Source organism: Manacus candei, unplaced genomic scaffold, assembly GCF_025592945.1.
Source record: "Manacus candei isolate 608988 ecotype Guabito, Panama unplaced genomic scaffold, ASM2559294v1 h1tg000050l, whole genome shotgun sequence".
Taxonomy (NCBI): domain Eukaryota; kingdom Metazoa; phylum Chordata; class Aves; order Passeriformes; family Pipridae; genus Manacus; species Manacus candei.
The window spans coordinates 30555064-30581634 of NW_026138098.1; the positions used below are offsets into that span (position 1 = coordinate 30555064).

Consider the following 26571-nt stretch of genomic DNA (forward strand, 5'->3'; position numbering starts at 1 on the left):
TTGCTGTCTGCTCTGGATCAGTCTCTAGACCAGTTGCAAAAGAGGTGACTGGGAGATGTTCAGAGCAAGAACAGAGACCAGAAAAAGTGAATAGTTAAGTTTTCCGTACCACTGCCATAAGAAGCCAACATGAATAAAGAATATGAAACAAAACTGCAATGAACATATGCTTCAAAGGAAGTACACCCCCTCTACTTCGTTTCAAAAGAGGCTCCAGTGTTGTGTGAGAGCGCACTTGGTTTGTAGAAACTTGTAGCTGTGGTGACGCGCGAACATGAGAAACGGCAAACACAATACCTGGCGGAGCGGGCGCCCAGGCTAAAGCCCATGTATCCTTCAGCAGGCAAGGAGTCATCTCCCAGCTCTTTCAGATCCTGGGGTCCGAGGTATTTGTCCGTATCGCCTGTCATTGCATCCTCACCTGCCAGTACAGAAGTCAGGCTGAAATCAGGAGCTACGCGTATTGTAAATGTTTGTGCACTTAGCAAGTCATAACGCCCTTCTCTGCGCGCCAATAAGGAATCAATCCAGTCACCCCCACTTTCCCTAAGGCTCTTTCCACGTAGTATGTTAATTATCCACCCTCTGAATGGGCCTGAGAAAATAATTTTATTGGGGGGCAAATGACAGAAGCAGAACTCCACCTTGATGTAAATCCAGTAAAGTTATACGAGGGATGACTTTTGCCCAATCGTTTCAGCAAGCTAAAGGCTTCTTCTGTACTTTGCATCATTACACACGCTTTTGCTTTCCTTATCAAAAAAAGCCCGAGCTAACAAAATAAAGTTAGATAGTTCCACGTGGGAAATAAAAACAAAAACATCAAACCAACAAACAAAACCAAACCAACTGATGGCTGTGAGGGACAGCCTGTTAGCCCACCAGTACGGAAAAGTGCAGCAAGCTTGAATAGAGGCTGAGTGAAAAAAGAGGTCCGCCTTCCACCTTGGGTATTTCTCAGTAACTTTTGTTAAGTTTGAATGGAAGAAAGGGATTTTTGTCACTAGCGGTTTTTTATTAGTTTGGTTGTTTTGTTGGGGTTTGTTTGTTTGTTTGTTTTTGGTTTTGTTTTTTTGTTTTTTTTAAGAACCTCTTCCCGCTCCCAGGTTGATTTTCTGAAGCTCAGTGCTTCCTGCAGCCCTTTCTCCGCCCCGGCGAGGGCGATGCGGCCCATCCCTATCCCCATCCCCGCGGCGCAGAACAAAGCCAGGCCCGCGGAGCCCCGGCCGAGCCCCCGGGCGGGCGGGACCCCGTCTGGAACCGCCGGGAGCATATGGGACGCGGCCATCCATCCACAGGGAAAGAGATCGTTAGTCGGTTTAGAAAAAAACAAGAGGAAGGGAAGTTAAATGTTGGCAGAGGCGGGCAGGCGCCGCAAAGGGTTAACGGAGCAGCTGCCCGGCGGGGAGCATTTGCATGCCATTACATCATGCAAACCTACATTCCTGCGTTGACAGAGCAAGTCCAAAATATGCCTTTTGCGGTTGTTGGATTTTTTTTTTTACCCCCCTGTTCCCTCAACAGCACAGAGGAGCGAACGCTCCCTATAAACTCACTGCTTGCCGACATTCACTCTCCTCCTTTGTTGTGAACGCGTTTTAGGTGTGTAAAAGTTGCACAACAGAGAAGTTTAACAGCGCATTCCCGAAGGTAAGTGACTCCCAACCCCAGACTCCCGTTTCCCGCTTTCATTCAAGGAGTTCAGACTAGTTTCCATTCACTAAACTCAGGAAACCACAGGCGAGCTCTGGTTTTAAACTAACAATCAAGTCTAAAAATACCCCTTCAGCTACTGCTTTGCAAACGGCAAACAAACAGACCAACTTTCTCCTCCAGCCCAGCAACAACCAGTATTTTAAGTAACAGTTTCAAAACTAAAATGTTCATAATACCCAAAAAGCATTCAAAAACCCGAAACAGAATCATCATACATCAAGTGAAACTTTAAAAAAGTCTTACTGTTTTGGAAAGCCATTTTCACCAGTCTGGTCTATAAGATTTTTTTTCCCTGGTGTTTCCAAGAATTCCTATTAGTCCTATTAGTCCTTAAGCAGTGATTTAGACTTAATCTCCAAACCAGCACAAGCAAACTAATCCCTGTGGGTCATATTCGCTTTCCACACAACAACTGAGATCTTCTTAACATCTTGATCTCTTCGCATGTATTTTAGGACATGTGCATCTTTGTCCTCTCAACTCAGATTAAAAGTCCTTTGCAAATATGAAACAAAATGAAAAATAATGACTACAGTTAAAAAAAAAAAAACAACAAACAACAAAAATCCCCTTTTAATCACTCTGCAGACATCCCTTTAAAGCTTCTGCTGATTGGATTACAGCCTCCCTTGGCAAGCCTCTTGAATGGTGACATAAATGCAGGCACTCCAGTTATTTGTATGTAAATAGGGGTGCTGCGAGGGTGTAGTTTTTCTGTAACTTGATGCCGGGGCTGAGCGAGGGAGCGCGGGGCTGCGGGAAGGGCGCTGCCTCCGCCCGCCCCCCCGGCCCGGGGCCGGCACCTCCCCCGCGCCCACCCCCGGCCTCTGCCCTGCCTCGGGGTGCCACCGGCGTGAGACCATCCCTCCCTGCCCGGGGTGCTTGGCTCCAGCGGCAAACTCTGGAGCTTGAGGAAAACGGACTGAAGCCTGGGAGGCGAGGAGGTGGCCCAGGGAGGGAGATCTGGGCAACTTTAAGCAACTACGAGCTGATCCAGTAAATTTGGGAACTTCTGCCCTAACAGCACCTGAGGACAAGCGCTGCGCCACTGTAAGGAAGAGAGGTGGCATTTTCTTTAGGAACGTCGTTTGTCAAAGGCAAGGTGGAGAATAGTAAAAAAAGAAATATTGCAGCTGAGGTGCAAAATAAATTAGATGTTATCCCGCTCTGCAGCTAATCCAGCCAGAGCAGGATTACTCTGATGAAATGCTCTCATCAAAGGAAAAACTGCATCTAGGAGTGGTAATTTCAAAGAATTCCAGACATTGTTTTGTGATCGTGGGAGGCAGGAGCAAAGTGGGTGGTGCACGTTTCAGCAATCCCACTCTGTTTAATTAGGTGCCACAGCCTAAATCCTCTGTGCTTCAGGTAACAGTGAGCACAGTGTTTGCTCACAGCACACGGTGTTGCTGCAGAGAGAAGTCCCACGGAAAAGTGAAGACAAAACTCATCTCTGAACACGAAAGATAGAGAAATGCCCGACAGTGAGGCACTGATGAAAAACCACCAAAGAACACTGCACTGCTTTGCTGCAATTGCCATCCTTCCCTTCGTAATACATTACATGTTGAAGAAAGATCATGTTCCTGCTAACAGTGGGCAAACACAGCTATCACAAGTATAGGAAACAGCTCAAAATCCAGGAAAGAATAGTGGCAGTACGTCAAAGCAAGGGCCCAGCAGTTCTAATGTACACTGTCTGTGACAGCAGCCACACTTCATAGAAAAATATAGGAATATAAACCATTGGAAGTCCTTTGGGACATTTTTTTTCTAGCTTGCACTGATTTGAGCACACATTTTCTAAACCTGAAAGAGGTTTGTATAATCATGAACAGCTTTTTTTCTTTTTTCCCTTTTTTAAATTCTTCCAGTTAGACTTTGAACTTATGTAAACTTCTTGTGTTCACTGCACCATGGACCTGTGCAAGGAGTCATAAAAGTCTACCTGTTGCAGGAGGAGAAGCCCTTTTAAGCTTGACCTGCCTCTTGCTGGTTTCTATGATGCCCCCTCTTCTCAGACTTCTGGAGAGTTAGCAAAGATTACTGCTCACTATGCCACCCATTACTTTTTATATTCTAGCCTATCCCTCATGCAGTTTGTTTTTATTTTCTGGGATAGAGAGTTCTATTCTCTTTACTCTTTTCTCTCCAAGAACCTCTCATCACCTTTCTCATGCCAAGTTTTCCCTATTTTTCTGGTCTGTCAGCATGTCTCCTACAGCTGGGAGTTGCAGGAGTGCAGGGCAGGTGTTCTTTTAGAGGCCAGCGAGAAATACAGGCTCTCCGGCAAGAGAGAGAAGGCATCATGTGGCTTGGGAAAAGTACCAAACAAAATTTAATCATAGCCTGGGATCCAAATGGACGGTTGTCATTGGCTCTGCTAAAGGTACCTGAAGCTTTTGCCACTCCCTCATCACAGTCTGTCCAGAGCTGTCTGATGACAAAAGAGGTACAGCCACAGAGAAGAGGAGGACGCTTCAAGTTGTAGCCAAGGTTTTGGTTTCGCAGAAGTGTGGAGAAAAGCCAGTACTAAACCATTGAAACTTTTATGAACCTGTGAAATTTTATGGAGCCAAAGAAACTCTGAAAACTCCAAGCTTAAAAACATAATAAATCAACCCCTCCTAAAACGACCAATAACAGATTTTTATACATGGGGATGTCCTGACCTGTCTTAAAGGCATTTTAATTGCTGTATTTTAGCACCTACTCAGGGATCAGGCAGTGTGCATTCATGTTCTGTTAGGACATCTGTCTAATCTTCCAGGGAACTGATTAGCATGATACTTATTCCTACTGAGAGAAGAATCTCCATTAAATGGGTTTAAAACAGTGTCCTGATTTACACCTAGAAATTTGTTATCTACTGAAGACCAAATCACAAAAATTAAAAGCTCAACAATAACTGTTTCTTGCTATTGACTGTCTAAATTCTCAATACCTAATCGGGTTTATGGATTGGATTGGTTTTGCCCTTCACTGCTCACACAGTCTCACTTCTCTATGCATCAGCTTCCATTGCTTGCTGTCCCTTTGCCTCTGAGACAGCAGTGGCAGCTTTAGGGAGGGCTGTTGTGACAGAGCTCATCTCTGGGTTGTGGCAGTCACAGCAGGACTCCAGCTTCCTCTAGGAGATTAAAGCTCTTGCAGCCGCCCAGAGGGACGCTAAGAGGCTGAGCAAGCACTGCAGAGGAAGGGATCCCTTCCAGGCCTCCCACAGACAACTGGAGTTGTGCTTTAGCATGGCTGATCCCTGGCTCCCCACCAGCCCCGTGGCCACAGGCACACCACTGGGGCTCCCAGCTGCACAGGGTGTGAGCTCACATCTGGAGATGGTAAGAGGAAAGGCCCAGTTCTTCCAGTCTTGGCTTTCACATTTTTTTTTATTTGCTATCTCTAACAAAAAAAGCATAGCACATGTTTGGTGTGCATCAGAATTGCTCTGTGTTCTTCTACAAACTTTCTGCTATATATGAAGATGAGCCTTCATTTCCCCCCTCCCTCCCCCCAAAATCATGTTCACATATTTCAGAAAAACACCATTTCTTTTTTGTGGTGTAGCGGTTTCCCAACACTTAACCTCATTTGGGCAGATTTGCCAGAGTCATCTAGGAAAAAGAATGAAAGATTTGACTGCAAACCAAACTGTCCTCAGCAGGGAGGATAAATTACACAATTCCCATGTAAATACTTATTTAGCAGGCACAGCAAGACATAAAATACAAGGACATTATATTCCTGACATTTGTCTCTGAGCCTCTACTTTCCAAGTCATCAGTTTCTTTTAGGAGAGAAACCTTGAGGGTTGTGGCAAATTGAGAAGCCATTCAGCAAGTTTCTCTCACTGAAGCATTTTGGCTGATGACATGAACACTGACCAAGTGAGGGAAAGCTTAGATTTGTTTACTAAATTCGTGCCTTTCTCTCACTTGGAAATCAGCTCCCTGGCTATGACATTTGTCAGAGTGCCTTACCATCTTGAACATATTTATTCTGACTGGTGTAAGTGGATGCACTGTGTATAAATACCCCATCACCACTGAGGAGTTGTGGGGATGGGCATCACTGTATTGTCTTTACAGATACACAAGTCAGGAAAGGGACAGGTTATCACCTCAAAGACTGTAATTCCTCACATGCCTTGCACCCTGGAATGCTTCAGCACAGATTAATAAAATACCTGTTATCTGATTTGAGAGCTCTCTTTCATTGTTAAATTTGAAAAAGACCCTGTTATCACAACCTCATAGAACGGCCTGGATTGGAAGAGGTCTTAAAGATCATCTCCTTCCAACTCCACCGCCATGGACACAGACACCTTCCACTAGACCGGGTTGCTCAAAGCCCCATCCAAACCTTGAACACTTCCAGGAACAGGCAATCCACAGTTTTGCTGGGAAACCTGTTCCAGTGCCTCACCACCCTCACAGTGAAGAACTTCTTCCTAATATAGAATCTAAACCCACACTGTTCAGCTTAAAGACATTCCCCCTTCTCCTGTCACTACATGCCCATGTAAAAAGTCCCTCTCCAGCATTCTTGTTTGTCCTGTTTAGGTACTGGTAGGTGTTCTAAGGTCTGCCTGGAACCTTCTCTTCTCCAGGATAAATAACCCTAACTCTCTCAGCCTGGCTTCACAGGAAAGGTGATCATCTTTGTGGCCTCCTCTGGACTTGCTCTGACAGTCCATGTCCTTCTCACACTGGGAACCTAGAGCTGGACACAGAACTCCAGGTGGGGTCTCATGAGAGCAGAGTAGAGGGGCAGAATCCCCTCCCTCGACCTGCTGCCCGCACTGCTTTTGATGCAGCCTGGGACACGTCTGTTTCTGTGCTGCAAGTGCACATTGCTGGGGTCATGTTGAGCTTCTCATTGATCAACACCCTCAAGTCCTTCTCCTCAGGGCTGCTCTCAATCCCTTCTCCTCCCAGCCTGTATCTGTGCTTGGGATTTCCCAGATCTAGCAGGACTTTGCACTTGGCCTTGTTGAATTTCATGAGGTCTGCACAGTCTCCCCTCTCAGGCCTGTCCCGGTCCCTCTGGATGGCATCCCTTCCCTCCAGTGTGTCAACCACACCACACAGCTTGGTGAGGGTGCACTGATCCCACTGTCCATGTCACCAATAGAGATGTTAAATGGCACCGGTCCCAATACTGACCCCTGAGGAACCACACTTGTCACTGGTCTCCACTCAGACACTGAGCCTTCAGCCTCAACTCTGAGTGCCACCATCCAGCCAATTCCTTATCCACAGAGCTGTCAGTCCATCAAATCCATGTCTCTCCAGTTTAGACACAAGGATGCATTGCAGAACTGTTTATATATACACACCCTCAACCCTACCAACAACATGGGTGCAGAATACAGTCTCTAGGCATGGAATCAATTGTATTACCTGCATTTTTAATTGTTGGTTTTGTTTGGTTTTTGTTAAACTAAGAGCTAGTGACTAGAAAAACCTTCCACAGATTTGGCCTTAAAAATGATCCTGTACATTAAAAGACACAATTGCTTCTTTGGCTCCAACACTCAGATTCCATATAGGGGTGTTTCTCATCTGTACTGCATGCTGTGCAGTGGGACACAGCAATAGTTACTGCTCTGTTAGCTAACACTACCATGCATCAATGCTCCTGTCAGTTAAAACAATACAGTATTTTGAGCACAACAATAGCCTAAGAGCTATTTGGAAAACACAGGTGTCCAGTAGGAACACCACCCATTTGGAACTGCAGCAATGGGAACACAATGACAGACGGAGAACAAACCAAAAGCCTCGGTGCATGAATTAAACAAGAGCTGCACACAAAGAACTTAGCTGAATATCTTTTACACCTTGCTGCTTCAGTGCTATAAAAATTAAAAGTAACTACATCAATAGGGATGAAGAAAGAGAGACTGACTAAAGAAGTACAAGAAAATTGAACACAGTCATTTGTTTTCCTAACAGAAAAGAAAAACCTGCAGCTCTAAAGCACGTGAATCAGAACTCACAAGAATACCTTCAGGACACTATTGTCCTCTTCAGCAACTCAAGACCTCCCCGTTTCTGACCTGTCACCTGGGAACTCCCACCGTGGCCTCTGGAAACCTGCAGTTCCTTATGAAATTTGCACAGACTTCTGCACATCCAGCCCAGGGGGAGGTCTGACCTAACAGGAGGTGTTGGTAGAGGGCAGGGAAGAAGTTGCCAAAGGAGTTTTAAATACTTGGGGACCACTGAAACCATGTCAGAGCTGCCCAGCACACAGGAGGGAGCTGGGTCAGGCAGGCTGTTGGTGCCTACAGCTCAGGAGCTTATTTAGGGGCACTGCAAACAGGAGGAGTTCATTGTCACACACAGATTTCATGTGCAGGATGATACAGGCACCATTTCAGCTACAAGGTACTTTACTTAGTACTAACAAACACCTACAGGTGAGTCCAATGCAGCACCCCCTTAATCCAGAGCAAAAGTCATCTGATGTGTTTTTACTGAATGTCAGGACCAAAAAATTATTTAAAAGAAAATAACCAAACAACCAAAACAAAATCAAACATAAACACCCCTGAAAATACTTCTTTCTGGGTCAAGGGTCCCCTATCAACGTAAATCAACCGTTTCAGAGCTGAATTTGCATCAGAATTAAAAAACAAAAAACTTAATCTTTTTTGCCATTTACTTTCACTATTTTTCTTCTGAAGTGTTTTGATATTTGACCCTTTTGTCCAGTAATTCATTTTTCAGTTAAAATTCAGTTAACTTTATAGAAGCAGTAGCAAAATGATTATTCCAGGAAAGTGAAGATAATTTGATTTTAAAATGGTAAGAAATTCAGAAAAGGTTAGATGATTATCAGTAATAGCTCAAAGAATTTTTGAAGGCATTCTTAATTGTAAAGCAGAAGTTATTGTTAGTTGGATAATAAGAAAATTATCTGAAAGGATTAATTTTCAGACAGATGAAATAGAAGGAAGAAGCTTAAGTTAAATATCAGTGCAATACAAAAATGCACAAATACCTTCTTCAACATCTGATAAATATTCAGCATCACTGAGTATTTCAGGGGCATTGGCTTTACGAACTGCATGATTTAAATAAACAAAATAATTAAATAAAAGCATGGACTATCAATGTGTCAACAAAACAATCAAAACAATAACAAATGTGCAATGACCATATTCAACTAATACTGTGTATTGTTTGTTTTGTTTTGTTTTGTTTTTTAAATGGATATTTCTTATAACAACAAAAGACTAAATAAATTTTTCTTAACATTTTTAATACCTTCATCATCAGACATATCCAGAACTTCATTCATGGTTTCAGGTACATTCAACTTGTGCTTTTCTGTAACAGTCTGTAAAAGAAAAAGAAAGGGATTTCAGGGTACAGGTATAATTTTTCTTAAAATTCTATTATTTTAAATTATTTTAAAAATTAAGTGCCAGGTAGGACATATTTTTAACTGCAGTTAGCAAAAAACCACTTTATAGCTTCTTATTAATTTTCCTTTTTAAAGATACTTTTTAATTGAACTATACATTAAATAGACAAGAGAAATAGGCAATATTATATTTGTATTTTAAACTGTGTTCATATTTTCATAGCAGAAAAAGTATGAGCTGAAGTCCTAAAAAATTACATCAAAAGAAGAATCAAATATACTGAAAAGAGTTTCATGTTAAGGGGTTTAATCAGAACTCTTTAAGTAGTCATCTAAATCTTGAGCAGGAATATGTAATCTCTATTAAAACTAAAATTTCTGAGGGAAGTATTTCTCCTTTGACATTAGAAGAATTCTGCAGTTTGGGAGCAGGTTGAATATCTGTGAATTTTTTTCAGAGGTGCCTCAGCATGAATTGTGTGTTTTTCCCACAAATGAGAACAATTGTAACCACATGCAGGCTAAATGATATCCCTTAAGGGATTTGTGTATGAAAGACACTCTGAAGTGGTTGGATGATTTTCATCCCAATGTTTATATTGTTACAGATTCAAAGACCAATATAAAAAAAAAAGGCAGAAAAAAAATGTTATGAATGCCTGAAATCTGTTCCTAGAATACCTATATCACATGAATGATACACACATGCACATTTTACTTTCCAGCTGAGCTACAGCACAACAAGTACTGGTAAAGTTTTAGGTCCCACAAGAGAACCTGCAGAGTTACCATTCAAGGAGTGCATGGGATTAAAAAGAAAACCAACCAAACCAAACCAAAAAACCAACCCCAAACAAAATCCCATCCCACACTAAATCCATGCCCATCTTTATAGGGGTTTTATATTTTTTTAAATCAGCTTCTCATCCTTCATATACAAATAAGAAATCATTAACAAGTTCAGGAGGGCAAAACAGCCTTCCCATCTTCATGTATTTTAAAAGATTTCACTTTTTCTCTGGCCTTATAAATACTTATTCAGCATTTCATGTTTCTTGGGCTACTGCCATCCCTTGATACAGGCAGAAGAGCTCCTGCATGCTCAAACATTACAAAACTTAGAAAAAGCCTCACACAATTCATTTTGTGGGAATTACTTACAAAGCTTTTTAGCTTTTTTTTTTTTTTTTTTTTGCTGTTAAACTAGCAAAATCACAGGACTTTTTTTTTTAATTGATGTTTAAATTGTAGCAAAATTACTTATGTTCATCCCTGGTTTCATTACATTTAGCTTTGGGAGTTGTTTTGGGAGCCTCAAAATATAAGTCTCAGCAGTCAAACTGAAGTTTTTAAGACCCTAAGTTGTAAATCAGATTTCATGTCTAGACTTCCAAAGACTCAAAATTACACACTGATAAGCAGCAAATTGTGATTTTAATGGAAATTATTTCTGGGTTTCTCTGGAGGGTGGGTATCAGGGGTTGTACAGGCCTTTCAGCAATTTCCTCTGGCACAATTCACAGCCTGACCCATCATCTCTTTACACTTCATCTACAGAACATAAATGATTATTGTTCTGCATCAAATGCAGAACAAACTCTTCCAGCTTCTTGATTTTACAAGCTAAGAAGAACTTTGTGATATTGGGATTTCTTAGCATAAAGGTGTGGTTTTTACTTTTCCTACAGCTACCTAACTGTATGCTAGGCAACCATTTGAGTTTTGCCATCCTGTATAATATTCTCCATCAAATTTATCAGGTTGTGGAAAACTGTTCTGGAATCTTTCTAGAGAGAAATATGTTCTTGAGAAAACATAGAGAGAAATAAAGAAAAAAAATAATTATGTTTATTTTCTGGTATATTCCTTTATATTTTATTGTTCTGAAATTTGTCTTCTATGTGGTGGATTTTCTGTAAACTACTTAATTATAGACCACAACTAGAAAAATCACAGGAAGAAAAGGTACGGGCAGTAATAGAACTAAAATCCTCCTGTCATCCCAAATGCTCATCATATTGCAACCACCTGCTTGCACAGACAGACCACACAAATGGCTGATGACAAAACATGAAACACACACAATAATTGTTTTCCATTTCCCATATGCCTAAAAATACATGCATGTGCATATTTATCTTTTTTTTTAAAGTCAGAAAAAAAATAGTTGCAGAAAGGAAAAAGCAAATTTGGAGCCAATGTTCTGAACCTATGTTCTTCAGACACAGTTTGGGCTTTATTATGCTGGTAGTGCATGGAGGTACCTCACCTCACAAAACTCTTCTCTTAAAAGAGCAATTTGGCAAAACATTAGTGAACAAAAGATCTTTCTGAGAAATATTTTGGATTCTGTGAATTTTTCTGACAGCAGGTAATATTTGACCATTCATAGTCCCTTCAGTGTGTCCTGGGTAACACTTCCTGAGAGGCACGACGGACAAGCTGGAGTTCATGTCCATGTGAGGGAATGGATATTTGGGGATGCAGGGGCTGACTGTGGCTGCTTGCAGAAGACAGCCTTTCACCAGCTTGTGGAAGATGCCAGAAACTACGGAATGAGGTGCTTTTAAGTAAATCCCAACCACTTTTTACAGTGGAATAGGTTCTCTTAGGCCAAATACAAGCCATCATCCCTTGGGAAATGCTCTCAAAAGGCAGCAGCAGCTTCTATTTATACAAGTCTTGTAGAAATGTCTTTTCAACTACAAACTTGTTCCCTAAACAACAAGATCTGTGAAGAAACATTGCAGTTATGACCAGTCCTTTACAATGTCCATTTCCTGCTCAGTTGGCACTCTTTCTGTATTCATCCTCATAGTGTCTATTACTTTAAAAATATACAGCTCATATTTGATTTAATACATACTTTATACTGCTAAAAGGAAATAGATGACTGGAATCTCAGCAGTCATGTAACTAAACAAAGCTGAATACCCTGGTTTTGGAAAAATTCTTCCATTCACTACTGAGCTAAGTTGTACTTACAATTGTAGTCATGGTCTCTTCTGTCACCACCTTCAATGTGTCAACAACTGAAATGTAGCCAAGTCGCTTAGCAATGGCGAGGGCAGTGTTTCCATTCTAGCAATTGAAACATTTATAACAAAAGTTGAATGTTAGCAAGGAAAAGGGGAGAACCTGCTAACTAACAGTAGAAGAATGTAAATAAAAGAAAAATGAAAGTTTGCAAGTTGGTGATTGAAATGAATATATTTTTGGGTAGTAGGATATAAAACTAAGTTTTTAACTCTTTGCAGAAATGGGATGAAAATGAAGAGATTTCCAGATGTTTGCTGTTCTAATTCTGGAAGAGATGATGGCATAGAGGATGCGGGGGCGACTGGAATAGGCTTCCTCTGCTCTTTTCCTCTCCCACCACACGCACTTTTCTTTCCCACATTTCCCTTGCTCAAACACACATGAGGAGAGCGAGGGGAGAGTGGCCCCTGGGAGCCCCCCTGCACTTACCACAGTGAGCTCGTTGGGCGCCGCGCCGTGCTGGAGCAGGACGTTGATGATGTGGGTGTGCCCCTGCTGCGCTGCCTGGTGCAGCGGCGTGTACCCGTTCTGCAGGCACAGAAAGGGAAAAGGAAAGGCTGCAGTGGGGGCACAGCACACAGGCAGCTCCTCACAGAGCGAGAGAGGCAGAGGTGGGACACTCACCTTCGTTTTGGCATTGACTTTTGCAGAATGTTGCAGAAGGAAGTTAACAATTTTTATGTTTCCGTAGTGGCAGCCAACGTGCAAAGGAGTGTATCCCATCTAGAATGAACATCAGCAGTTAGTAAATGTGAATATCCCACACGTGCCCTGACAAAAAAAACCCAACCAAGCAGACATGAAATAGGAAAAATCCTGTTAAGCTTTTTTTTTTTTTCCTTTGGTTTATGTGAAAAATCCTCTAGCCTTGGAAAAAAGCACGCTTCTCATGAATGTCAATTCAAGTGCTCATTGAGTGGTTCCACCAGCTCCCTCAGTACTCTTGGGTGAATCTCATCTGGCCCAACAGACCTGTGTGTGTCTAAGTGCTGTAGGAGGCTGATGATCATTTCCCCTTGGATTATGGGAGCTTCGTTCTGCTCCCCATCCCTCTCTTCCAGTTTAGGAGGCTGAGTACCCAAAGAACAACTGGTCTTACTGACTGAGGCAAAGAAGGCAGTAAGTACCTTAGCCTTTTCCTCATCCTTTCTCACTATGTTTTGCCCACATTCAATACAAGGTGCAGATTTTCCTTAGCCATTCTTTTGTTGCTATTTAGAGATATTTTTTACTGTCTTTTACATAAGGAGTAAGATAAAGTTCTAGCTGGACTTTGGCTCTTCTCATTTTTGCCCTGCATAACCTCACAACACCCTTGTAGTCATCCTGAGTGGCCTGCCCATTCTTCCAAAGGTCATAAACTCTCCCTCCCCTTTTTTTTTTTCTTCAGTTCAGACAGGCCAGTCTTCTTCCCTGCCAGTTCATCTTTTGGCACACAGGGATGGCCTGCTCCTGCACCTTAAAGATTTTCTTCTTGAAGAATGTCCAGCCTTCCTGGACTCCTGTGCCCTTCAGGACTGAACTCCCAAGAGACTCTCTCAACCAGTCTCCTAATCTGCCCTTCAGAAGGCCGATGTGGCAGTTCTGCTGACCCCTCTCCTTCTCCAAGAACCAAAAACTATCATTTTGTGATTGCTGTGCCCAAGACAAACTCCAACCATCACATCACCCCCCAGTCCTTCTCTGTTGACAAACACAGATCCAGAAGGAGCCTTCCCTGGTTGGCTCCCTCACCAGCTGGGTCAGGAAGTTCTCTTCCACACACTCCAGGAACCTCCTAAACTGTTCCCTCTCTGCTGTGCTGCACTTCCAGCAGACATCTGAGGAGTTGGGGTCCCCCATGAGAACAAGAGCCAGCGATTGTGAGACTTCTCCCAGCTGCTCACAGGATGTTTTATCTGCCTCTTCATCCTGGTTGGGTGGTCTATATCAGACTCCCACCAGGATATCTGCCTTGTTGGCCTTCCCCCTGATTCTTATGCATAAACACTCAACCCTGTCATCACCACCATTAAGCTCCAGACAATCAAAACATTCCCTAACACACAGTTCATGAAACAGTTACCTTTAAATGAAAACTTGCTACTTTTCTCCATGGCATGGAGAAAGGCTACTTTTCCCCAAATCTTCCCCCCCCACTCACAATAGGAGTTGATGGCTTTCCAGCAGATGCTTTGCCTGGCTCACAGAGAGGGATTAATGGGCTTCTCCCTCTCTTGAGGTGAGTTATCGGGGTTCCTTTCCCCTCTAAAGGTCAGGTTTCATAGGCCCACTTGATGGGCTCTGAGATGCCAGAAGGGTCCTTAGCCACTGTTCCTGTGGGGCTTCCCCATTTTGCAAGTAGGCTGAAACTACACTGCCAGTGTAACACGTCCTTTTGCTACTCTGTGGGACTTCCAATGCAGTTGGTCCCATGCTCCATTACCAGTTTCTATGGAAAAATCAATTTCTAGACTGACAAATTATATACGATATGAGGAACACTAATACACTAAACACATGGTAAAATGCACTGCAACTATGCACTCCTGTTAATGTAAAAGAATTCTGCTTTGGGGGAAAGAGGAAGGTCTGAGGCTGTCTGAGCTTATTAACTTCAGTGGCAGAAAGGTCAGTTAGAATATATATGGGGACACATGGTCATGCTGCATGTCTTGGCTGCTGGTAGAGCTCAAACTAGCCAGAAGGAAAATACACTATGTGGGATTGAACAATGTGGAACTAGATCCAAAGGCCTGAAAAACAGGCTGGTGTTGTACTGACCAGGCTCCTGCTGCTCCACAGTTTAAAGGTGAAAAAAAGCCTTTGCTTTCCTGTTCTGAAAAGAAAAAGCTAGTGCCAAGAGGCAGAGGCACAGAGAGAGTTAAAATCTTCAGCCTGTCATCCCTCATTTTTACATCCAAGCCAGTGAGGTGTAGTCAGCTTAGGCAACTTGGTCAAAAGCACTGAGGAGACAAGTCCAGAGTCAGCCTGGGATTCAGAAGCCAGCACTACACCACATGTTCAAACCGTGAAGTCATAGCTGCTCAGATGAAAGAAAGAAAGAAAGAGAAAACCTCAAATGTGAACTATTTCCACTAAAGGGAAGTCTCAAGTGTCCATGGGTTTAAACACACCATTTTTTTCATGTCACTTTGCCTCTGTTACTACTTTGCACAAGGTTACTTAATTTCAGTTGTATTCACACGTACCAGGAGATGGTAGCTGGTGTGTAGTTTTTTTCCAGTTATTATATACCCTTTGCCATCTAAAGCAACTACTAGGTTTGACAACCAGGATGAGTTAATCAGTGCCAGAAACAGCAATGAATCAAAATTCCATTGGCATCAGCAGAATGAAACTTTCTGCTGACTTACATGAACGTTGGATCAGATGCCAAATGACTACAAGGAGCTTTTCCTGCAGAATAGTTGCACACAATGGTAAGAGCCTGAGCACTAGTTAAAATGAAATCATCATGAACTGAACTCTGGGACCTCATCTTACAGCTACTGTTAGTTTAGGATTGGCCTAATAGCTTCCTGTTCCCAGCAGTGCCTGATGTCTGAGTCTGACAGGGCTCCCTGAGCTACCCAGAGTCTTTAGTCTTCAGCAGAATGCTGAACTCATGTACCTCAGACACAGCTTCTACAGCCTCTGCTTCTACATGGCCCAAAGATAAATTTGTATTAAAAGATGGCCAAGTTATCAAAACAGTTTAAAAAAAAAGCCATGAAACCTCCTACAAGATCTCAATTCCATTACCCCCCTTGAAAATACAGTTCTCTTAACATGACTAGCAAGGTCAAAAAAAAAAAGAAAAAAATCAGACAGCATAAAACCAACTGTGGAGATGAAATCCAAAGTCAAGGAGACCACCTGCTGGGAGTCTCCTGCTAATAACCCTAAAACATTAAAATCTGGAGCATATCAGAGAGCCAAGACCAGCTGATCTCAACTTCCCCTTTGAAGTGATCTGCAAAGGCTCCTCTCCAGCCTGTAACACTGAATACTCTGAATACTGAAGAAGGAGCTACAAACCCCCAATATTTACTGCAGTGCAACAACAGCTTCCTTCTACAAATGGTAAGTACAGAGACTTACAGGTGGTACCTTCACAAATGGCTGGAGGAGCAATTACTGATGCTCTTTGTTGCTCCTGACCAGCCTGCTGTTTAAATCAGAGACTAAATGAAAACCTTTCCTCTTTCCCCTCAAATCCATGGTAGAAATCATGACATTTCCAGGGTCATTATTCTTCCTGCCATCCTTCCTTGGTGTCCCAGAGCTGAAGCTGAAGGAGTCTTCCTCTGAAGCTCTCGGTGCTGGTGCCTGGTCGAGTGTGGCAGCTGGAGGTGTGTGCACTGAAAGGCAGCTTCTCTGCTACAGGCATCATGTGTGTCCCAAGTAGCCACGTGGGCACCTGCCAGCCTGGTGGCAAAACACCAGCTTCCTGCCTGAAGTCCTTGGAGAGGCCTGGGAGCTTTCTTTCAAGTTTGCCATACCCTGTGGTTGTCTCGTGTCATATTTGATGAGGCAGTGGCTAACACACCACAACGTCACTGACAGCAGAGTGACAGAGATCTGACAGGGTGGGACACGTCTCACTGGGCACGTTGGACCTCATCAGACACCACAGGACATCTTTCATGTTCATAGTCAGCAGCGTTTGTAGTGAAGGCATTGGTCAAAAGAAAAGCAGGTAGCAAAACTCCCTTTCAGTGCCTGAAACCTGGAAAGGATATCCTTTGCTTCTCAGCTACAGTACAGATTCCTGCACTCAACTGTTTCTAGCTCAGGAAGGTGTAACATTTATATCCCAACATCCCCATGGAAGTCAGGTATTCTGTTAACTTTTCTGAAATGCTCCAACTGGCATATTCTCCAATTACACAATTAAATCAACAATAAAAGTAGCAATTCTTAGGGCTACTTGAGCTTGCTACTTTCATTCTCTATAGAAAGGTGCCCAGGAGGCTAAAATATTTTGCTTCAAAAGATATCAATAATACAAAAAACCCCACAATCAAACAAACAAAACAACAATAACAAAAACGCCACTAAAAAAAACCCCAACAAAACCCTCACCATTTCTGCACAGCAGTTAAAGTTTAGTTCTAATTACTGGCAAAGCACCAAGGGATTTTGTAGGCATCCTAACATTAAAAAAGTGACTTCCAAGAAAATCAGGGCTTTTGTTTAACACAGCTCTAACACACATCACCTTCTGGCACTCAGCTGCTGTGCTGCTCGTAGCGGTTTTGAAGAATGAGCAGCAACATGGGAGTTAGCAGCTGGGAAGGGCTTATCAAAACCCACCAGACTAAGTGCCAAGAAAACATAAAATCAGAAATACTGAGCTTTTCATTTCTAATGGAACACACAAATGCAAAGCATCCCTTATTCTCTTGCCCTTCAATTTTTATTTTTGAGGGAAATTATCACAAGCCTTGTTGTATATCATGTCAGTGAATTCAGTGAATTACTTTAATATCCTCCACTGGCAATAACCATAAATCTTAACAGCTTGAATTACTGCATCTTTCTAGTCATGCTGACTCTCAAGCTGCTGTGTTTTTGTTTTTCTCCCATAAATGGCAGACAATGAAGCTACAGTATTATTGTTTATAGGGCTAGAAATTGCTTTAGATCCACAGATCACAAAGCCTTGATTGAATGAAATGGGCAAACCTATGTGTACATACACACTTCCCTGCTTTGCTGAATCAGGGTCTAACACGTTGCAGTACCTTGCAAAGGTTCATTATTGCACATTATTAGGCTGGAAATTTCCACAGAAATGTCTTGATAACAACTGAGCATGTAAAAGGGACAAGGAGAGAGAGATAATGCACCATGAAGATATTACTGAAGATATATGTATCTGTGTTCATTCTGTATGAAAGAGATTTTTCTCGATAGCATTTCCCTCCTTGCCTCCTTCCTATCTCTTTCTGCATCTGAAAATTAGATAATCCAATGGAAAAATTGGACTGCTGTTATGAACCATTGTAGCACTCAGGCTGGTATGGGGCTCCTGTCAGAACAAAGCAGGCAGACCTGAATAAATCTGAAATAAAAAGCCCAGCTCAACCTGCAAAAGAACATCATGACCTCTCAGCCACCATTATCTCCTACCAAAACCAGAGTTTTAAGAACAAAAGACAGTTTAATACTGGATTTGTTTTCCAGACAGTCATCAGCCAGGGACTGTGAGACCATCAATTCCCCCGGGGCAGGCCCAACACCAAGTGCAGCAACTGTTTCACTAAAATGACCTGCACTGAAATCAAAGCTCCAGATCCTGCTCTTCATCCTTGACTGAACCAACATTTTTCTCTCACCAGTCTTCCTTTGCCAGTCCATCATGGTAATGCTGTATCCTACAATTACATTATCCAATGGGATAAACAGCTGAAAAATGACATGTGGAGACCTGCTGAGCCATGAAACAATATTTACTCGTGCCAACTGCCAGCACAAAAGCCCTGAAACAAAAGCAACATCACATGTACCAGTGCAGCTTTTACACTCAATATGACCACCAGAGAAGGAATATCTGCTTGCAGCCCTGGCTTCAGATTGGTTTTTAACTCCCAATATTATTGTGTAGGGACGAGCATTCCTTGTGTTAAGGACGATGTTGCATAACACATTTTCAGCATCAAAAACTCTTTAACATACTTAGACACATAAATGTAATGTCAGAATAGTTAAAAGTCTTTGCTGCAGGACACTAACATTTTAAGCCTTCTGTGATCACTAAATTGAATTTTTAAAGTTTTCTAAATGTGAAGGGTTTTTAAGCAGCTCTGAAACTTCACCATCTGAAGTGTATTTTAATGTTGCTACATTTCCACCACTCTTGCATGTTAAGATAAGGTATTTTCTGTGGGTTATCAACTGGAGCTCAGTCTAACATGGCTGAGCTTAAAACTGTAGGAGCAGGCGTCACATAAAACTGCATAAAAAAATCTCATTTTCAAGTGGTAGGAGCAGCCTTATGTTCTCTCAAAGCACTAGTTCTGGCCTGCTAAAGCAGTGTTGTTTACTTTTCAGCATTGACTTAGACTCCTGCAGCTCTGGGATTTGAGGCTATTTAGTTAATTGATGCAGCAGAACCAGAAGGATCCCATAACACCATTAATAAATGGACTTCAAAACCAGCAGCTATTCTTCCTTTCATGACCTTTTCTACAACAAAGCTCAGGAAAAAAATTTCTTGGGAGGGAAACCACCCCAAGAGAGAACCACAGTTGCAATTGTTCAAGTCTAAGGGCAATTTTGAAAATGCTCATAAGTTTTACAGCCAGAATTGATCTTAATCATACAGACTAATCCCCTGTACAAGTAATTTTCTGTAATACTGGAGTTTTTTTCTTCCCCGCTACTGCTTCAAGGTACGAAATGTGTTTCTGACCCATCTTCTCCTTTAACCACCTGAAAAACTCCAACAGTGTGTGCAGCCCTCAGAATCTGAGCAGGGGTAAGAACTCCCATGTGTCAGAACTGCAAACTCTAGATGTTTTCACGGGAGTGTAAGTTATATATAAATGATGACTAAAGAATATGTACCAGAGCAGGAAGATGACAGCTCATTGGTCCCTACTCAGGAGTTCAATGACCTGCTGATATTAAGTTGAATGATATGAAGTGTTCTCCCCCTATTGACAGATACTGTGCTGGAGTGACATTAAACCTGTGCTTACTTATCTTGGGGAAATGAGAAATATGATAAGGAGAGAAACTAAACAAAGAAAAAAGCAACAACAATAACAACAAAGACCACCGAATAGTCATCTAGACCACAATAATTGAGGTAAGAAAAGCACATAGATGTGAAATGGAGGGAAGAAGACAGGTTAGTGGTGACACTGCTGGTAGCAGAGATCCCCAGTATAATGTCACTCTGAACTGTGCAGCTTCACTGACTTTTAAGGCACGGATGACACATCTCTGCTTCTGTATGTCCAAAGGAATGAATCTGAACTGGACATGCTGGACAGTATCATGCAAACATGCAAGCATAGCAACAGTGCTTCTGGAGCCAACTCAGCTGTTGCTTATCTTGTCCCCCAGTGCCTCTGGTTTTAGAGGCAGCACGCAAAGACCTTTTATTCCCATGGAACAGTTAATCCATCTAAACAAGAGAGCTTGTAACTACGGAGCTGCTATTGTACAAGCCAATCATCTGAACTTCACCTGCACAGAGCATGAGGTCAAGGCATGGTAGTTCTTACAACATAACATTTTTCCTTTATTGTAGAAGTTCAGAGCTTGTCAGTTCTTTCCTTAGGAACTCAAAATGAGTATGGTAGGCAGGAGGACAAGCTGGTGTGGGTGTTCCTCACCACAGAAGCCTACAGGATTAATAAGGCATGTTTTCCCAGACAGATAATTTCTTACATGCCAAAGGAGTCCTGCTTAAATACAGCTTGACTTTGCCTGACTTATGACTCCCTGCCCCACTTCCTGACAACTACAGAGCAGTCCCATGGAGGCAAATGTGTACTGGGAGACTATTCTTAACTCACACCAGTTACATATATAACTGAGGAATGAGGATGAACAACAAGGGATTTACTGTTGACTTCTTTAAAATTATATGACTATTACTGATGGACAGGATTCATGCTGCACACAGTCAAATGTGACTGCGTTTTCCCCCCTGCTACGCCTAGTGACTAGTTCAATTTTCAGAGATGCAATTAAGAAAATCAGCTCCATACAGAGAAGATCTCTGAATGATAAACTAAAGCCTCTTTTCTGTGTCTCTGCTGTGTGCCTGCTTCATCCCATCCCACCCTGCCAGGCATAAAGTTCAGTACAGAGCTTCTGCAACTGCGCCAGGCCAGCCCTGAGACCCATGAAACACACCCTGCCTCTCAGCTGTGACAGTATCTCAGAGGTTTCCACCATGCTAATGTGACTAAAAGGCCACTGCAGTCCAGAATGGGATCCTATTTGGACATTGGAGAGCAGGCAAAGGGAACACGTGACTGCCTGCACCTGTCAAATGTAAATGCCTCCTTAGACTGCTTACTATTTGTGGGGCAGAGAACAGTGCTGCAGAGAGGGAGAAAGGCAAACACCCTGAAAAATTTATGGGCTATGAGGTGGTTCAGCTTTGACCAGTTAAAAGAACAGGTTCTGCAATGTCTTGCTACAGAAACCAAAACCAGGTAGAAACTATCTCCAGGAAGGCAACCACATGCATCTGAGGAAACTGTGCACAGAATGAACCAGGGCAGATCTCGTGTGCTGCTGGGTGACCTGGCTGATAAGAACCCCGACTGATTCATCTTTAAAACACAGGCTGAGGATATGTTACAAAAGTAAAAGGCTAGAGAAGCTCCTGGGATTTCAGCAGAACCATTTCAGTTTTATGTCAGGATAATATTATTGAAATAGTAGCTGATACAGTTGGAATTATACTGTAGAAAAATCCCATGACAATGACTTTTTCCTCTGCCACAGATTATAATCAGCTGAGCTGCAGCCAGACATGATGATGGACTCAGCCCTTTCTGAGCTGTCAGTGTGATGATAGAATGATAACACTGCTGGACAGTCTGACACACCTGGACATTTTTGGGATGCAAGCACAGCACTCAACTTATGGCATACACCTAGCAGAGAGCTGTGAAAGCTACTGCTCTGCACAAAGGGTGCAGGTCAGCTTGAGGGACTTGGTTCATTTAGCTGATTTGATCAGCTACGGTTGAAGTATTTGATCTCAACTAATTTCTTGCCCAGCTAAAGGAATGACCCCAAGATCTAGACAATGCCCAAGGAATGTAAGTATAATCAACACTGAGATCATTATCATTAAATTCTGAGCACTGTACACCATTAGTGAGCATAAAGCCATTTCTACAAAGGCTCTTGAATTTACTCCAGGCCATCGATCTTAAAAAGCAATACAGTGAAGTGGGAGGTGTCATCCCTGAGGGTCTCAAAAGCCATCCCCAAGCACCTTGGAAATCCACATATCTTATTTAGGAGTCTAAATATTAACTTTAGGCAAAACTATTTTTAGGCAACTAAATTTGAAACAAACCACAGTTGCATATATGTATTTCATATTAAATAACAGTGATAAAGAATTTCAGATTTGCCCTGAAGAGTTAAATGTTTCACCTCTAACATTTTTTTGAAGGTAGAGTAGAGCAAAATTACTGACAACCTAACAGTTCTCTGTTTACCAACAGGAGAACAATGGCCCAGTCTGAACTTGGGACAACAGAAAAAGCCAGTTCCCTAGAATGTACCAGTATGATGAAATAGTTCCCTCACTGCTATGCTTTGCAAAACAAAGCAGCTTAGAAATTCAGAGGTACCCAGCCATGGATGCTGAGCCAAGCTGTAGGAAAAGGGGATGATCTCTAAAAATGAACAATAGCTTTACTTGCAGAATCATGTCTATGGATGGCTGTTTAGCATCAGCTCAGGGGAAACTACTTCCATAAAGTTTCATGAAGTTTCTTAAAGTTTCATGAAGTCTCTTAAGTCATGAGGAAAAGTATTTAACTTAATAGCCTGGAATGTCTACATTGCATTGACATAGTTTCTCTTGCTGTAAGTAGATGTTTTAAGTAAGGGTTCTCCTGTGTTTTGTTTCTACCATCAGCTGGATGGAAAGCAACGTGAAACATGTAAAAAATACCAAAAGCAGATGAGACTATGCTTATGGTACAAGATTATATGACTCTATAGAGAGAGCTCAAGATTTTGTAAAAGTTTCCTTAACCAAAAAAAACCAGAGCAATCCCACTTACCTTCAGTGAAGCACAACAGTAGGACACAATCTAAATCTAGATTGATCTAAATATTTGGCAAGAAATAATCTTACTACTCAAAGACTGAACTTAACATTAAACATTTAGATTTACATCTCTTCAGTTTTCAGAATGTATTCTACAATCATTTATTACAAGGAATGTTTCTCTGCTGTGATTTTAGTTTCACCCTGAAATCAATTACCAGTCCAGTCTCCAGGCTCATGCTTCCCTGAAAGGAAATATTTCATGCTGACAGCAGTGTTTGTACCTTTGTCTGTGAATCAACAGCAGCTCCTTGGTTGACAAGAACCTCTGCTACATTGACCCTGTCCTCTTGAGCAGCCAGGTGGAGTGGCGTCAGTCCACTCTGTAAATTAGAAGCAACAAATCTTCAGAGGAGGCACATGAATACTAAAGTGCAAAATCAGTGAGACTCAAAACATCCTACTGAATTTAAAGAAGTTATACATTCCACTCTCACTGTGTAAGGTGCTTCCTAATCACACTGTCGATCTGCAAGGAAGCACAACTCAAAAGCCAGGAAGATGATGTTTGTTTTACACAATGAACATTTGTTCAAGCAGTGTTGTGTGTGGGATAGCAAATTGGACCACTTTAAGAAAAAGTCACATAGTAATTTTTTAGCTCCTAATTCACTTCCTTAGAATGAGACTTTATAATCAATATTGCATCATTGTTTGCACTTCTGCAAGTTTTCTAGAATTTACATTGTCAGATTTATCCTTACCTTTACTTGATTTATCCTTACTCCTTTACTTGATCATTTTCAGACATAAACACAAAAGATAAAACTGCATTTCTCTGAGATCAGGTCTATTTCTCTCTGCTCAGGGAGGATACAGGCTTGCTAGTTCACACGTACTGACACTTATTTTTCTATACCTTATTATTTTTCTTATCTAAAACTTGAGATCTAAATACCCTTAAAACCTCAGAAAACTTTCTGTCACATAAAAGGCCTCAGACAAAACAGGTGGAAGAGAGCATCTGCCGAGGAGATGTTTTTAGGAATGAGAAAGAATATCCTTTACTTGTAAATCTCAGTTTGTTTTCTCTCCTCCTGTTCCTACTGCCTTCAGCGTCAAGGACAGAAGAGCAGGTGGCAGCAGTTGGCACATCAGGCAGAAACACTGGCTAAGTTTCTTACCCTTGAACCCAAATCCATGTCCACGGTGCATTCCCTACCAAAGGCAGTTATTCTGAGTGTCCCATTGTACTTTCCTCAAATATGCAATCCTGGTAACAGCAGAGCTTAGGTGGGTCATTGCACAAATATATAACAGTAACCAACTATAAATTACCTAATGGAGCCTGGATATTGTGGGCCAAACCTTCTAAAAACATTTAATAAGTGCACAGTGCCCACACTGGAGCTCTGGGTATGCAGCTCCCAACCATTCTGTGGATACTCAAGAAATAAATGCTCTTTTTATTCCCATTGCAAAACTCAAAAGTCTGTGCTATAAACATTTGGCTTAAAATGTAGGTGCTGAGCTCTGAGGAAGCATGCGTTCCTGAGAGAGTACAAGGTGAACTATTTTCAAAAGGTGGTGTTATCAGTATAATGAGAAACTAGAGATTACAACTGAACAGTAACAGATTGAAGGATGTTGCAGGTAATTAACCTCTGGTGGGACTGAATCAAAGTGCCCAGCAGCTTCAATCATGCTCTCTGTATTAGTCTCAGCAGCAAACCCATGATAGCCAATGGGATGCAGAATATGCACATGGCGGAGTTCCCTGGGGTGATACAAAGTCCATCCTGCACTGCACGACCCCACACACTTGATTGAGACTTGAGAAAAAGAACAAACCAACCACATCTGCAAGAGAAGCTTTCTCAACGAGGACCCAAAAGTAACCAAATTGTAAAGTCAGGAGCAGGAGAACACAGCAGTCCTGTGCAGCACCAACCACTGCCTCAGAGGACACTGAATCTTTTTACCTGCTGAGAACGGGAAACATTTTCCATGAAAAATTTTTCTATTGCCTCTCTGCTCTAGCCACATAAATCTCTACTGAAACTTCACTTGACAATATCAAATAATGATGTCTAGTGGAGCATTTAAAGAATTAAGGCTGCACATTTGCTAGAAACATTGCTATAGAGCAGACTTAATAGCCTATAAATTCATAGCTACAGAAACTAAAATCTATTAACTTTCCTTTCCTGCCCCAAGGAGAAATTACACCAAAAGTCACTGCGCTCTAAGCAACACCCTCTGGGGAGGAAGAATCACTGATATTAATGAACAAAATCTCAAACTTGCTGTTATTATCCCACTTTAAAAAGTCAGCTTTCCTTAACAAGGTATCTGTTACCATTAGATGGCAATAATTGTTACCATTTGTTGGTATATGTCACTTCTTTGCTACAAGATATTATAGCGTTAAAAATGTTACAAATACAAAAAGTTATGAAAATATGACAAGTGTTACAATTACACATGTAACAACTGACAAATGCTGCCATTAAATGGGCAGGCATATACCTAGAGGCTCATAAATAACAGACCCAGTAACCACCGTGGGGTGGAAGATGTTTTCTCTCTGGGCATGTTTTGGCAGACTAGCATAATGTGGAAGGAAGGGAGATGGATTAGGAAGTTGCACTGCAGCATGTGCTATCACTGAAACTTGGGTACTACAAAACACAGTTCATTTAATGTGACATTGCACCCTGCTCTCTTGGCTAGGAGAAATGATGATATGCATTCAGACACCTGCAGTGGCTTTCAACATGTGCAGAACCACAGTGAGTGGAATCTAATTGCAGGCCCCCATCCTTCTCCTCACCATGCTTGTTCATTGCCTGGGCACCAGGCAGGGGGAACACTCACCTTGTTGCTGAGATTTACATTAGCATTTCTAGAAAGGAGCAAGGACACCATGTCCACGTGGCCGTCCTGGGAGGCGAGGTGCACAGGGGCGATGCCCTGTCTGGTGACAGCGTTGGGATCAGCACCATATTCCAGCAGTGTGGTGGCTATGTCCATCTGGTTTTTCTTGGCAGCTATGTGCAGTGGCGTGTAGCCATTCTGTCAACAGAAAGCACTCCATGGCAAACCACTCATTAAACACCATGATAAATCACCTACCCAACTCTATGAATAAGTATGTCATTAGTTCCAAAAATTCTGTCAAACGTGCTGAAATACAACATTAACTAGTTGTACAAATGAATGTGTCAGACCTCTAAGCAATCTTTTTTGCAAGAACTGCTACAAAGAGAAGGATTCTGAAATAAACATTCAAAAATATCTGTTCAGAAGAGGACAATCTATAACAACAGGAGTTTGAGTTTCATTGCACAGACATTTGCCACTTTTCCTTAAAAGTACATAAAAAAGAGCAGGATGTGTGTTCATAACTCAGACCAGCTGTTATTGTTTGATTTTCCCCCCACTTCACAGTTTGAATGAAAGCATTATGTACATGAAATATGGTCTTTCTTGCAGAATTTAACCTAAACCTTACTGACAACCTGGTTTTGTTCAGATCAAGGGAAAATTAAAGAACGTGACTTTAGAGTCATGCATTCTTTATTTTTTTATTCGTTCCAATATGTGTACCCAGTGAGCCCTCTAATAAGAGTGCAGTATATCTGTTGCATGGCAGAAAACAGATAAATGGATATAAAGAATAACTGATTAGCATGCCAATA

General features: G+C 41.9%; 1 protein-coding gene across 2 annotated transcripts in view; it reads right to left on the reverse strand.

Annotated features, from left to right (window-relative positions):
• ANK3 (ankyrin 3) overlaps positions 1 to 26571 on the reverse strand; it is a 205971-nt gene that overhangs the window by 73885 nt on the left and 105515 nt on the right. For both annotated transcript variants that reach the window (XM_051800208.1, XM_051800209.1), the window contains exons 17-24: positions 25748 to 25945; positions 23155 to 23253; positions 12751 to 12849; positions 12556 to 12654; positions 12073 to 12168; positions 8988 to 9060; positions 8722 to 8784; positions 298 to 421 (exon numbers count right to left, since the gene is read on the reverse strand). In XM_051800208.1, the coding sequence (XP_051656168.1) occupies positions 298 to 421; positions 8722 to 8784; positions 8988 to 9060; positions 12073 to 12168; positions 12556 to 12654; positions 12751 to 12849; positions 23155 to 23253; positions 25748 to 25945 (851 nt within the window). The remainder of the gene's footprint in view (positions 1 to 297; positions 422 to 8721; positions 8785 to 8987; positions 9061 to 12072; positions 12169 to 12555; positions 12655 to 12750; positions 12850 to 23154; positions 23254 to 25747; positions 25946 to 26571) is intronic.